Source organism: Rhopilema esculentum, chromosome 21 (genome assembly GCF_057945365.1).
Source record: "Rhopilema esculentum isolate cy_ngs chromosome 21, ASM5794536v1, whole genome shotgun sequence".
Taxonomy (NCBI): domain Eukaryota; kingdom Metazoa; phylum Cnidaria; class Scyphozoa; order Rhizostomeae; family Rhizostomatidae; genus Rhopilema; species Rhopilema esculentum.
Genome location: NC_142835.1, coordinates 12,616,007 through 12,630,051, shown reverse-complemented (window position 1 = coordinate 12,630,051; position 14,045 = coordinate 12,616,007). Strand labels below are relative to the sequence as shown.

The 14,045-nt window shown below is 37.2% G+C and overlaps 3 protein-coding genes and 1 pseudogene across 3 annotated transcripts; 2 read left to right on the top strand and 2 right to left on the bottom strand.

The window, feature by feature from the left end:
- The first annotated feature begins 21 nt into the window (after window positions 1-21).
- LOC135693703 (uncharacterized) lies at window positions 22-1,836 on the top strand. Its single transcript, XM_065212244.2, has one exon. It carries the CDS (start codon window positions 22-24, stop codon window positions 1,834-1,836), a length of 1,815 nt encoding a protein of 604 aa, XP_065068316.2.
- A 537-nt stretch (window positions 1,837-2,373) lies between these two features.
- LOC135693653 (uncharacterized) lies at window positions 2,374-4,029 on the bottom strand. The gene has a single exon (XM_065212182.2). The coding sequence runs from the start codon at window positions 4,027-4,029 to the stop codon at window positions 2,374-2,376; it is 1,656 nt and encodes a 551-aa protein (XP_065068254.2).
- A 5,280-nt stretch (window positions 4,030-9,309) lies between these two features.
- On the top strand, window positions 9,310-10,513 carry LOC148957729 (uncharacterized; annotated as a pseudogene).
- Window positions 10,514-10,682: 169 nt separating this feature from the next.
- LOC148957728 (uncharacterized) lies at window positions 10,683-14,035 on the bottom strand. Its single transcript, XM_089115173.1, has 2 exons — window positions 11,928-14,035; window positions 10,683-11,206 (listed from the first exon to the last, which is right to left on the bottom strand). Exons 1-2 carry the CDS (start codon window positions 11,960-11,962, stop codon window positions 10,978-10,980), a joined length of 264 nt encoding a protein of 87 aa, XP_088971299.1. The 5' UTR covers window positions 11,963-14,035; the 3' UTR covers window positions 10,683-10,977.
- Between the last annotated feature and the right edge of the window lie 10 nt (window positions 14,036-14,045).

Here is a 14,045-nt window from a genome sequence, read left to right as displayed (position 1 = left end):
ATTATAGTTTAAGAAGTATTTATGGATGCGTTCAAGGATTTGCTGCCTAAAGGAAAGGATGTTGAATGCTTTGAAGATTTGGCTACGCTCACTGTGGCCGAATTAAAAAGAATATTGCAGCGGTACAAAGAGAAGACAGGGGGCATCAAAGCTGATCTTGTTCTGAGAGCCTACGCTATCTTCTGCCGTGCAAAAAAGTCTGAAGAACAAACTGATGAGCTACCAGATGAGTCTTTTTTGTATTGCAATGAAAACGATTTCACCTACGAGTCTTTGCACCAGCAGACTAAACATCTGCCGTGGTCATCCGATCTTCGCGGTACGCCGGTATTCACTTTCCTGCAACTTTATGAGTACTTGGTCATCAGGACGTCAAAGTTCAAACATGTTCTTTTAAAAAGCACTTCATACAAGAAGTTGAAAGCCTTTCAATTCTTCTATGAAGGATTTATTAGAAAGGTGGATGTTGCAAAAGATGCCATGTTTACATATTTTGATGTACGTGTCAAAGCATCAATGAAGAAAAACCTTTATAAAGTAATGGTAAAGCTGTCAAGTGTGTCTGGTGATGTTTGTGCTGCTGCATGTTCTTGTCCTGCTGGCATTGGTCTTGGTGGTTTTGGCAACTGCAACCATGTTGGTGGTATTCTTTTTGCCTTGGAAGATTTCAATAGACGTGGCTTACAAGAGTTTCCGTCTCCTGTATCTTGCACATCACGGCTTTCTGCTTGGAATGTTCCGAATTCCTCTTCCCTTGCTTCTTTTGCTGCAGCTCCCATAGAGGATGTTGTTATTAAGAAAATAAAGTTTGGGAAAGATGGTGCAAGGTTAAACAACCCCTCTTACAAATCATTTGATCCAAGGGCACCTGCTGATAAAGTTCTTGATGAACAGAAATTGGAAGTTTTAAAATTGAAATTGGCAAAATGTGTCCCTAACAGTGCTTTCTTTGGCTTTTATCAACCTCCTTCTTCTCCTGCAATGGACATAGCAACCTTATCTTCAAATTTGCAAATACTTTCCTCGAATGAATCTATAGCCTTTAATGAATGCTATGACATATCAAGTCCTTCCTTTAAACAAATGATGGAAATCCACTGCAAGAACCTATCCCTTAACTCTGAAGAAATTGATAACATTGAAAAGAGAACACGTGGACAATCATCAAATGAGCAGTGGAAAAGGGAACGCATGTACCGAATTACATCTTCCAATTTTTATCTTGCTGCAGTTAACACTATAGAGCCATCTTCAAAGTTGAAAGCCATGTTTTATAAACCATTTTCTACATCTGCAACCAGGCATGGTAACAAATATGAAAGGCATGCTAGAGAACTCTATACCATATTCCTCAAAGAAAAAGGTATCAATGCTCATGTCTCTGATGTTGGCTTAATTCTATCATCTAGCTGTCCGTACCTTGGTGCATCTCTAGATGGCATTGTCACACACAAGAATGAGAAGTGGGGGCTGGAGATAAAATGCCCTTTTTCAAAATTTAATTGTACCTTGAAAGAAGCTGTTTTGGGGAAAAAGTTCTTTTTGCAGAATGTTGGTGGCAACATAAAGCTGAAGCGGCAACATCCTTATTATTTCCAAATTCAAGGCCAAATGTTCTGTTCAGGGTTGAAAACAATAGATTTTGTTGTTTGGTTTGGCAACAGCGAGCCTTTATTTGTTGAGACCATTTGGTTTGATGTAAATTTTGTGACAAGCTACATGTTACCACGCTTAGAGTTCTTTTATTGTAGAGCAGTTCTCCCGGAATTATTTACAAAGCGCATAAAGCAAGGATTGAAACTGTATTTGCATGGTGGTTGGACAAATTTTCATTAGTAATGAATAATTCCTTTTTAAATGAAAATACAAGAAAGAATAATACCATTAAAGTAATAAAGATATTAGTAACACAAATGGTACAAATCATATTATATAATTACAAAAAAGTGAAGTTTATATATAAAAATAAGTATAACTGTAAGAGTTTTGTTTTGACTAGAAAAATGCATTCTGCTCTTGTCAATTCAAATCCCAACCATCTCAATCAGAAGTTTCTTTCCTTGTGAGCTTGAGTTGAAAAAAGCAAAATGCATTTATCAAATTTACCAAAATATAATATATGCATATATAAAGACATGTTACATTGTGACTTCATTTTTCTTGTTCATTTTTCATGTACAACACAAAAACCTCTTTGATTATCAATTTATTTTATGTATATAAACCCATGTCTTTATATATGCATATGTCATCATATTATGTATACCTGTAGAAGGTGGTTATTGGCTTTTAATAATTAATTTATATAAAAAATGTTTTATATTGACATGATAATAGTGTTTTCTTTAGGTTACAATTCCTTTTATTTCATATTCATTTATCTTTTGGATTAACTAAAAAAGGTAAAAAGTTTGTCAATAAACAACAAACAGTGAATATCTGATCAGCCACGGGAGATAAAGACAAAGGTAAAACACCATCAAGTATATGGTAATTCTTGACTCGACCAATGGCCCTTTCAACATGAATTCGCACAGATGCAATGCATGCTGTATCTTCAACTTCCTGTGCAGTGAGCTGTGCTCTTGTCCCCTTAAATGGTGGGATATTGAGGCTAACACCAGGAGGTAGAATGTCTTTGATGTCAAAGCCACGATCTGCCATTATGTTATCTCCATTCTCCAATAAAGCCAAGACACCTGATTTCTTTGTGATTTCTTTATCAGATACTTTACCAGACCACAGTTTGGAAACAAATGTGATGCATCCAGCAGGTGAAATGCCAACAAGAACTTTCCAAGTGTTATGATGCTTATATTCAGACCATGTCTGTGATTGTGATTTCATAGAAGATGGAACTTCTATAAAAATTTCTGTGCAGTCAATGATTATCCTTGTGTTAGGGAAATCTTTGAACTGTGCAGGCATTTGTTGGCGAACAAGTTCTTGAGATGGAAAGGGAAATAAGATGGGCAATTCATGATAAAGGAAACATATCCAAGTAGTAAAGATCCGAGAAACACAAGCAGTTGAAACTCCGAATCGATCAGCCAAATCAGTAACAAACAAACCAACTTTTAGTCTCATTAAAACAAGGATGAACTCTTCAAGATGTGTAAGAGAACGTTTGCGGCCACGTTTGGATTTGCCACGATCAGATTTCTGAGAATTTCCAGAAGAGTTTCCATGCCAGTAATGCATCTGGTTTAACTTGGGCTCAAAATATTCAAAACATGCCAGCAAAGAAGAAAAGTTAGGATAACCAGTATAAAATTTCACAGCTGAATTATCTTCTTTCAACTTCTCAATAGAGAAAAGAGATTTTTTCATGTCTGCCAACTTAGACTCCAACTTTGTTACCTTATTATTTAGGGATTGAATTTCAGCCATTAAATTATCTGCTCTTGATTTTAAATTTTTTGAATCCAAAAAAACTTTCATTATTTCATTGCACATCTGGCCACCAGTTTCATCAGTTTCTGCTTCTTGAGGAAGATAAACAGGAGAGTTGACAAATGAAAATTCTGTTTGGGTTGACATGGAGCAAACACCAGAAACAATTAATTCTTCTTCGCAATCATGACCAGCCATAGCAAACTCATGATCATTATCATCATCTTCAGAAGACTCATTCAAAGCAAAAGAAGTCCCAAGGCCCAATCCCAATGAACGGCAAAGAGGAGGCTTCCTAGGCTTGGTTTGAGCTGTTGCAACACTGCTAGAATACAGATTTAAAGATGGCTTTGCACCAGATACCAAACGTCGCTTGTTTGGATTCCTTTTAATATCTGCGTCGGAAAAATGCTTCTCACAGAGAAATGTAGATGTGGTTACTTTAAAACCATCAAGTCCGTCGACTCTTTTAATTAAATTACACCAGCGAGATTTCTCTGGATTTTTCTGCGGAAATCGAAAAAAATGTAGGCCACTTGGGGTTCCGTCGGTTTTGTAGAATGTATTGTAACATCCGTACGCCGCACATTGACGCCCGAGAGATTTCTTTTTCTTCTTCCCAGCACTTTCCGCCATGAAAACGTATTTGATAACCTTAGACCAGTGAGAACTTCAATATAAAACGATTTATTTGGTTTGCGTGCAACGAGATTTACTCAACTATAGACTGCCGGAAGAAATTGGAACAACCACTTTCTCGTTTTCGATTTTTGGCCTCTCTTTCAGAAGTCGTGTGACGTAATTTGGCAAAGGGTCTAATATCATGTGACGGTCCACAATGTCAGGAAATTTCCTGAATTTCAAATCTAACATCACAACAATATATGTCGTTGTTGTTGCTACCATATGGAACATAATGCGACATTCAGGGGCGGCGCCAGGAAATCGAAGTTGGGGACAATGGCGGCTCCAGCCAGATAAAAATGAGGGGGGGGGGGGGGTGTGCCAGGGACCACGCCCATTTAGACCATGCCCTTATCCCCTGTTTATAACATTTTCTTCAGGAGGAAACACCTCTTGTCTCCCAAGAAATGTCATTTAAATGTGATGATCTAGATAACGTACATATCCCCCCTCCTCGAAGGTTTCTCGTCAGGTTTGCAAGAATCTCAAAGACCAACTTTCTTTAAAAGTAGGGGGGGGACTAGTCCTCCCATTCCTCCCCCCGTGGGGGCTCTAGGTGATAGCATTATTTGACTAAAAACCGACTTTTGAAAACCTACTTATATGCGTGCTTATGGTTTCATAGGCATTGTTGCCGAGCAGTGGTGTAGTGCTATCAAAATAACAAAGGGGGCTTTTGCACAAAATGTTGCAAGAAACGATAGCAATTTTCGGAATCAACAAGGGAAGCTCCTTGGTTGGCGGCGTGAACAATTTTAAGATTGACATTCTAAGAATGGCCAGAAAATGCATATAAAATATTTGCAGCATCGATAAAGAACGATTTTCTTTAACAATGACCCATTGGTTGGATTTTGAATTGACACATTTTCTCTCGTGTTAACAAAACCGAGCAGGTTTTATCGGCTAATGAACCGTCTAGCTAAAAACCCGATGCAGAACTGTTATTAAGTGGACTTAGAAACATTCATAGTTTGTAGATATACAAAAGCCAATTTTGAAATAAGAACAACATTAAGAATACCCGAGCTTGAAATTATTCAAAAAATAAGAACATCGAGCGTCGGAAAAAATTATCTTGTTCTTATATAAAAGAGTGTAGTGCATCAAATTTTAGAAGTAGGCAAGACTGAGTCAAATTTTGTTGATTCAGGCAATTAACCCAATTTCTATATGCAACAAATGACAAACCAACTGTCTGTACAATGCTGCAACTGAACATACTTCAGTAAGAAATCTTTCAAGAATTTTCTATATATATCAAACTTTGTATACATTTTCATGCAAACAATTCCGAGAATTGGGAGGCAGCGCCTCCTGAGCGCCCACACTACAACCCTGTTGTCGCGAGGTTTTGGAGGCGGTGGGGAAAAGGGACAGAAGGGGCCTCCTGCGAGCGCAGCGAGCAAAAGATTTTCGCGACCACGCCCTTTAGATTAGCCTAAAATGCAAGATTAGCGAAAAAAATGTTCGTGGTATTTCATTTGCAAACAATATTTTCGTGGTGCAGTGAAGATGGTTGCTTTTTCAAAGCCATTTAAAATACATATCAGAACAATTCATGCAGTCATTTTCTTGCAAGCTGACGTTTGACAATTTGACAATTGTAACTTTTTTCAAATTATGCAAATTGCGAAAATCACAAGAATAGATGCCAAGGAACGCAGGAATAAACGCAGGAGGGGCTTCCGCACCGCCAATGAACATAACAGCAGATCAAGTTGTTACCGCAACAGTTCCGTCGAAAAGGGGGGCTGGGGAGCATTTGCCACCAAATACTTTTTGTGCCAAAGATTATTTATTGTTATTTTGTCAAAGTCTAGGAAATTCAATTCAGTTTTAATGCCCGTGGGGGAAAAGTCTGATGTGACATCACAAATAGAAGCTGAAGTGCCTAGAACCATCTTCGCACATTTCTGTGGTCGTCACTTGTACCTTGCTGTCCGTGATATGGCAAAAGAAGTTAAAAAATTTAGGAATGCACTGAGCAAAACGTCAAAAATTTCCATTTTCTTGCAGTCTCACATTCAATTTCCAGTCTCTTATTCACCAAAAAGAGGTGCTTTTTCAAGGAAAGAACTGTCCCTGAAACGACAGTTTTCCGAATATTGTGTCCAACAAGGTGGTGCTTCCTGCTGCATCCTTAAAATGTGTAGCCTGCGTGTAGACCAATTACATGTAGTGGCTAAAGGGCCGGCGAAACCAGGGGGCCGGGGGGGAGCAGGGCCAGGGGAGAAATCAGCCGTTGAAGAAAAAGTAACAGCTGGAAAGATCTTTTTTTGAGGATATGAGAAATAAAGTATGGGCAGATTTGTTCTTAAAAAGTATCATCAAGAAAATGTCAGAGTTTGATCGTTTGGATAATCCATTCCTACTAAGAAAGAGAAAATATCGACGCAATTATAAATTCTAATTTTGACAAACCCAGTTTGAAGGATTTTGCAAAATTTTGTTAAAGCGCTTAATTTCCGGAAAAGTTAAGATCAGATGTTTTCTTCTGTTGATATTCCAACGTTAATGTTTTTGATTAACCCGTGTTTCATTTAATTTTCTCCCCCATCTTATTTCGGGTTCTTTTAAAATCCCAAAAAAGGTTTCATAACGCGCTATATGATAGTGGTTATTCTAAAACTTTGCAAAACTTTTCTATTTCAAGTCAACATCACAATAGACGCGACTATGCGACACCTTCAGTCAAAATTAATTTTAGATACAGTTTCTGGCTATCCCTAAAACCGCTCTTACACGGTCAGATTTTGTCGAATATGTAATCCTTTCCTTCGGTGAAGCGCAACTCGTTCAAATGTGTATCGCATGTTCCAAATACAGGACATTGATTCAGTCATTCTTTTGTCCATTTTGTTCGTTTTAGCCTCTTATTTCTTCGTTTTTTTAATACCAGTGCTATAACTCTGGCAGCTGAAGCAACCTACTCCATTTCATAAACAGAATTGGGGCATTTGACATTCGACAAAATCTGATCGTGTAAAAGGGGCATTCGATTCGACAGATCTGAAGCAAAACTAGATTCGACAAAATCGAATTCGAAAAAATCTGACTGTGTAAGAGCGGCTTAAGACACCATGATTCTGAAATTTTTCTTGCCGCCATGATGGCGGCCTTTTCTAGGCCCTTTCAAGATTTTGGTATTTTGGCCCCTCCACTTTCAAATACGTTTCGCCGGCCCTGGGCTACATGAAGTGCGATTGACGATTGACAAGTTCTCCAAGAACCATATGATTGCATTCTTATAGCCCAATCTCCAGTGAGAAAAAGTCTTGCGAAATTTCGCTGCGAAATACTTCACGCGACAAATTCCTTTGAATGCTTTTGTTGACCTCACGACATTGGAATGTAAAGTTTGGAAGCGTGACAAAAGAATACGGAATATGATTGGCTGTTGAAGGATTTCGCAAGCGAAAAGCGAAAAAGTTAAACTCATTTTAACTTTTTTTCGCAGAGAAATTCTTCGCGAGAAATCCCAGCAAAAGATCACTGCGCATGCCTAAGACGTATTTCGCGCGAACTTTTTCGCATTTCGCAGTTTTTTTTCTCACTGGAGATTGGGCTTATTACGCAGCCAGAACGATAACAATAACGATAACGTTACGGGTCACGAGGTCAGACAGCTAGCGTTTCCGTTCCCGTTGTGAGACAAACTCGATTAAGCAAAATCGCGCCGCGTGTGCTAGCCAGCCACAGGGGCATGAAGTTTCAACTTTGGCCGGGAAAATTTATTTCTTTAGGAATTTCAGCCCGATCGATACTTTCTATTCTGTTTTGTCAAAAAACAACGATGCCAAAAAATCAGGACGTAGTAAATGCCTTACTATTCGCGCATAATTTCGGATATATCGATGATGTAGAATTCGCATTGCTTTATGATGTAAATAGGCCTAGAAATTTGGAAATCCCCTACTGGCAGTATGATCAATTCGACCTGGAAAACTTATCAAATGACGAATGCAAAGCTGAATTCAGGGTTTTAAAGGAAGACATTTATAGATTAATAAACGTACTTCAATTGCCTCGAGAGCTTACTATGTACAATAGACTCAAAGTAGATGCAGAAGAGGCAGGGACGAAAACAAGTTGCTAATTTTGGGGGGGCGTGGAAGGATGAAAATTCCAATCTAAGTAAGAAATTTTTTTCATTTGACCAGTAAATCTACTATACCTACCAAATTGTATTTGTAAATAGCCCGAACACCATAGTTCTATTTTCTTTATAATTACCAAAACTTTACTCAATAATTAGCCTAAAGCATAAAAGCCTAAATCTCTAAATTTTGATTAACATGAAACAGACATTTAAACTTACAGTAAGATTTATACAACATTTAAGCAAAACCAGTATTAGATATATTTAATGATTAGTAGTATTCTTTCAGATCAATTGATCAATTTTATCTAAAATACATTTTTTCACGATATAGAAGCACCAAGAACTTGAGCCTTTAATTTTTGTTCTTGATCGAAGAAAACTACTAACAATTTTCAGAGGGCCAAATGCCTTTTCATTCTTTACAATTGAAATGATGATTTGAGAACAAACTTGTGCATATGCCTGATTCGAAAGATGAAACACTCTTCTTTGATCAAATACTTCTACTGCAGTTTTGCAGTGTGTTCTTGCTTTACAGCAGTTTTGTCATAGGAATTTATGATAAGGGTCAAGGGCGTTAACAAATAACAGGGGGAGTTTAGCATAAACTCGTTTTTTATAAGAAGCGTTGAGAATTTTTAGCACTAAAAGATCATTGATCTTTTATTGAATTAACTACTCGTAGTTTCTTAAAAAACTCCCACTCTAATATTTTCTGATCAATACGGGAATTATTATTCCAAACTATAAAGTTTCAAGTTTCTTATCCGGAAATTCACCTTGCCTGTTTGTAATTTTTTTCAACTCCCGTCAGAAAGAAAGCAAACGAGGCAATTGTGCAATTTGGATCCAGTAGAGATGGGATATACAATAGAAAACGATAAGTGGATGGGTCAGCTTCAGCCTGTGAATTTCAATGTTTAGAATTTTTACATTCAAAATAAAAAAACTTCTTAAAATATAAAATTCACATGTTTGGTCCTTAGAAAAAATTCCAAGTCAACCGTTAAGTTTTCCAACTGTAACTGGATTTTCCAAACTTTGGGGGGGCGTTACGCCCCCCACGCCCCCCTATTATTTACGTGCCTGAGAAGAGGGCTTGTGTTTATTGCTGAAAAGGTTTCCATATCCATGCAGATACTTGGACATGGTTCCCCGTTTTGCCAGACCAATATCGGAGATGTGCATCATATTCAATCACATGATGAAGCTTATAAACGATAGATGGGGGTTTCTTCTTACCCGCTTTAACCAGCCTCATTTGTCCTCTGCCAACCTAATAAAGTTTGCAGCTGCCATTCACGCGAAGGGCGCTCCTTTAACAAATTGTTGGGGATTTATTGATGGTACCGTGCGACCCATTTCAAGACCTGGAAACAACCAGAGAATTGTTTATAACGGACACAAAAGGGTCCATGCAATAAAATTCCAGTCGGTTGCGACCCCGGATGGAATAGTTTCTTTGCTTTCTTGGCCTTACGAAGGGAGGAGCCACGACAGTGGTATGCTGAGAAACGAAGGACTCCTCCCCCTCCTTGAGCAGTTTTCTGTTTCTCCAGAAGGGCAAGTAATGTGCCTATATGGGGATCCTGCATATCCGCTGCGGCCCCAATTACAAGCCCCATTTAAAGGGGCACAACTAACAGCAGAGCAGCAGCTGTGGAATGCGAGAATGAGCTCAGTAAGAGTAAGCGTCGAATGGCTCTTTGGAGACATCATAAACTATTTTCGTTTTGTTGACTTTAAAAAGAATTTAAAAATACAATTAAGTGCTGTTGGCAAATGTACAGAGTATGTACACTGCTTAAAAATGCAAGATGCTGCTTATATGGAAGCATGACATCTGAGTATTTTGTTTTAGATCCGCCTCAAATCGAGGACTACTTTGCTATTCCTTGAAAAACAGATAAAATTTTCACAGACAACGATATTTTTTATGACAGAATCTAGTTAAATTTTAAAGAATCATGGCAAAGGAAAGTATGACATTGAAACTGAATACAGAATATGATATGAATATAAAAACTTTTGATTAACAACTGTAGATAACTGAAAATGACATACAAACATTTTGTGAAGGTTGAGGAAATAATGACAAACGCGACAAAATGATTATAATTATAAGCATTATCTTATTGATATCTTAATTTTTTTGAAATGTTGACACGTTTAATTTGTATATTTAGCAGCAAAATGGCTTTTAGTTTAGCGCGTAGAATTTACAGTAGTAATCATTTGTCTAATAATTTTTCTCAAGCCTTCTCAAAATGTCTGTTAGCATTTGACTATGATGTTGCTGATTTTGCAGCATCTGCAACATAATCTGATTTTGCTGCTGCAAATGCTGCTCAATCAAATCCAACCTCCTTTCCAAATTTCTCCCACCTAAGCCCTCCCCATCCCTCCCTCTCTGCTCCTCTATAATTGACTCCCTTTGCCTTGCATTTTCCTCGATCTCTTTTTTTTCAATTCTAGCTCCTCTCTTTTTATCTCTGCATCCTCTCGCATTTTTTTCTCTAGAAATGCAAAGGTGTCATTGCCAATCGACTTCGTGTTTCTAACTTTTTTTGTTTGCCATCTCCTGCTTCCTCTTTTCTTCTTTTACGGGTCTCCCCCAATGTTTCCAATGACTGCTGTCGTAGTTCTTTTGCCTTCTCCACATCTTCTACTCTCTTATCTACCTTTTCCTTCTCTGCTGCCTGTTGATCAAATGCAGCTGACGAAAACACTTCAAGAAGCTCATCTAGCAAAATGTCAACTTCTGTTATTTCTGGCGAAATACCGCTAGCTCGCTCTTATTCCCGGTTTACCACCTTTCTTTTCTCTATTAAGGTCTGAAAATTCTCCCTAACCGACCGTGCTGTGCATTCAAAGTTGGGAGACTCAATCTTATTCAGCCTGTCAGCTATTTGCTTCCAACCATCTCCTCTTTCCATACTCCCTGGCTTTGTCATCCAAATTTCAGAAGCGTTTACATCTCGCAACATCAAAATGTCATGCTCCTTCGACCATTTGAATCTTTTGCTAAAAATCCAACTATTTTTTTAGGGCAGTCAAGCTGAATAAGGATGATTGAGAAAAAAATTCTTGGCAAAAACCTAGCTTTAGAGAAAGAACAAATGTTCCCCCCTCCCCCAATAAATCGTTTCTGGTCAACATGATTACACTCTTTTTTTATAAGAACCAGTAAATATGAGTTCAAGTTGATTGTTCTCAATTTTTTCGAAAATCTGAGGCTGGATTGTTCTTAATTTATTCTTGAATTTATATGGTATAAGCAGTGCGATTTATAGCTTTTCGTTCTGGGGTGGTGTTCAAGCCTCTTTTACCAACAAAGTGCGTGAGACAACCTTCATTTGCCGCCGTGTTTGAATATTCACCGAAAAAGCACCAAAATATGGCTAAAAATCTCGTTTTTGAGATAAAACGTTGTTCAAAATTTCATTTTACAGTAGCTCAGTCACAGGTTGATCTTAAATTGTTCTTAACTTTTGACCAATTTTGAGGCTCGTGTTCTTATAAAATTGCTCTTTAAAAGAAGACTGTAATAGGGCCCAGTTTATAAAATACAACATTATTTTGTTGCTAGAAATCCCTAAATCCTTTTAATCTAGACCAAGTTGAAAAGGGGGCTTTAGTAAAATTCATTTTTGTTTTGAAATGTAAAGATTGATAGCAAAGAAAGTGGTATGGCCCTTACTGCTCGATCAAAGAGAAAGAATTTCGTAAACTTGAAGAATCATACCTTTGTGTCTTGACAGCAGCTGATATAGACGCCATTTTTAACGAAAAGTTGGAGAAAAATTGAACAAACGAAAAATGACTAGACAAATTTTCTAACGTTTTGCCAGAACGCTAACCAGGGTGAACTAAGGTTGTAGGAACAATAGGGCAGGACGGGAACGGAAGAGGCCTCCCCGCGAAAAAATGCCAAATATGCAAAAGCGTAGGCGTCCCTCCAAAAACAATAGGGCGATGACGCACTAAGGCTATCGTTACCGTTATCGGTCTGGCTGCGTAAAGTCCCTATTTTTTGGCGTAAACTTTTGTTGGCGTAAAATATTTTATAGAAGCATTTCTCTTACGCCAAAATATTCATGTTTGTCTGCTTGGAAATGCTCTTATGTTGCCAATTTAACAACGAAAGTATTAGCATAGATGCTTTTTATCTTTTTTTTGGAAAATTCAAAAGGCGTACAGCAAAAAGGCGCACTACCTAAAAGAATCAACTTAGAGATAAACAATGATAAGTTACGCGAAGCCAACAGTATCCAATACCTGGTGTGACAAAAATCTAACTTGGATTTGATAATGAAATAGCTTAAGCCTAGCCATCCTAGATAAACTGAGACATATCACACCCAGTAGTGTCCTTCTCAATACAAACAATGCATTTATTGCTCCTCACATTATAAATTTGTCTCATAAATTCCTTTCAACATTTGCTTTTCAACAATTAGACTGTACAGATTCCTACAAAACCCCGGGAATCAGCACATGGAAACTTCTTTTTTCTAAAAAGCTAAAAAACATTTCAAAAGTAACTTTGTTACAAATCTAGGAGTTAATAACATGGAATGACATCCCTCCTTACATTAGAAATCCAGAACAAGAAAGTCTTTCTGTAAGCATCGTAAGAAATTTTTATTTCAAGACTACAGACCTATTCGGTAACACCTCTACTAATCTTTCTGTTTTTACTTCAATTCTTTCTACTCTTTCCTCTGCCCACACTTCATGTTTTTTTTTCTTTTTTATTGTGATTTATTAAAAAATTTATACTTTGTTCATTAATATGCATATGCCTCTTCGATTAGTATATTTCAATCTTATTTTAGCAACCACATCTTACCAAGGGCATGCAGCTCGAAAACTCTGAGGAGTTATTTTTGTATATCCTCTTCAGCATTGTTAATCTGAAATTTATTGATGCGCATTTTTCTGTAACCTTATTGTAATTATACCCAATTAAGCTTCGTGCATTTTTTTGTTGCTATGCACACAAGCTAATGCTGAAAATACATTTGAAATGAAATTAAATGAAATAAAATAAAATGCAAAACATCTTCGTGCCTTGTCGCTGCCTCACAATTATTTTCCAGAAAATTGTAACTTTAGCCAAGTTCCTTTTTGTTGTACCTGCTACAAATGCCATTAGTGGAAGTTTTTGCTCAACTTTGAGAAGAATAAAAACATATATTCGAGCAACGATTATCCAAGAATTACATAATCACACCATGATCTTGAATACAAACAGAGAAGAATATCGCTAACTTTGTCTTCTCGACGTTGCAATTGAATTCTGCAGGAAAGCGTCGAAATACATTTTGTGTATTTAACAGCAAAGCTTTTAAAAACTACATTCCTCTAAGATTTCTGTAGCAACACGCAGACCATTCAATATATTTTTCCTTTTTTGCTTAAATTTTAGTTATTTTGAAGTTTTAAAATTGATAAGTGCCCTTTTTGCGTTGCCCCCTCCACCGTAAGACCTTCCGACGGCCCTGCACAATGAGGATTGCTTACCTGAAGCATCTAAGAAAATTCATTATGGGCAATATTGACCTAACGGTGGAGCAAGGGGATTTAACAACCCTTTTTTAAAAAAAACTCAATGTAATTTCACTGCTATTCGATCCTTTACCCATATTATAAGATCTTTAAGGAATTTGAGCTTTCAACGATTTAGAGATTTTTCGAAAATTTCTTTAGATTTTAAAAACGATTCTACAGATTTTTCAAACTTTCTGTGTATTTTTGACATTTATAAGGAATTTTTGAGATATTGTTAAGACTTTTACTTGCTTTTCAGCAAAGTGTACGATATGTATTCAGTGATTTGCCCCTCGAAGATGAGCAGCCT

Coding starts and splice junctions, on each gene's coding strand:
- LOC135693703 (XM_065212244.2), top strand. CDS start 22: ATGGATGCGTTCAAGGATTTGCTGCCTAAAGGAAAGGATGTTGAATGC.
- LOC135693653 (XM_065212182.2), bottom strand. CDS start 4,029: ATGGCGGAAAGTGCTGGGAAGAAGAAAAAGAAATCTCTCGGGCGTCAA.
- LOC148957728 (XM_089115173.1), bottom strand. CDS start 11,962: ATGGCGTCTATATCAGCTGCTGTCAAGACACAAAG. Junction 11,207..11,927: donor GCTGCTGTCAAGACACAAAG/GTATGATTCTTC, acceptor TTGGATTTTTAG/CAAAAGATTCAAATGGTCGA.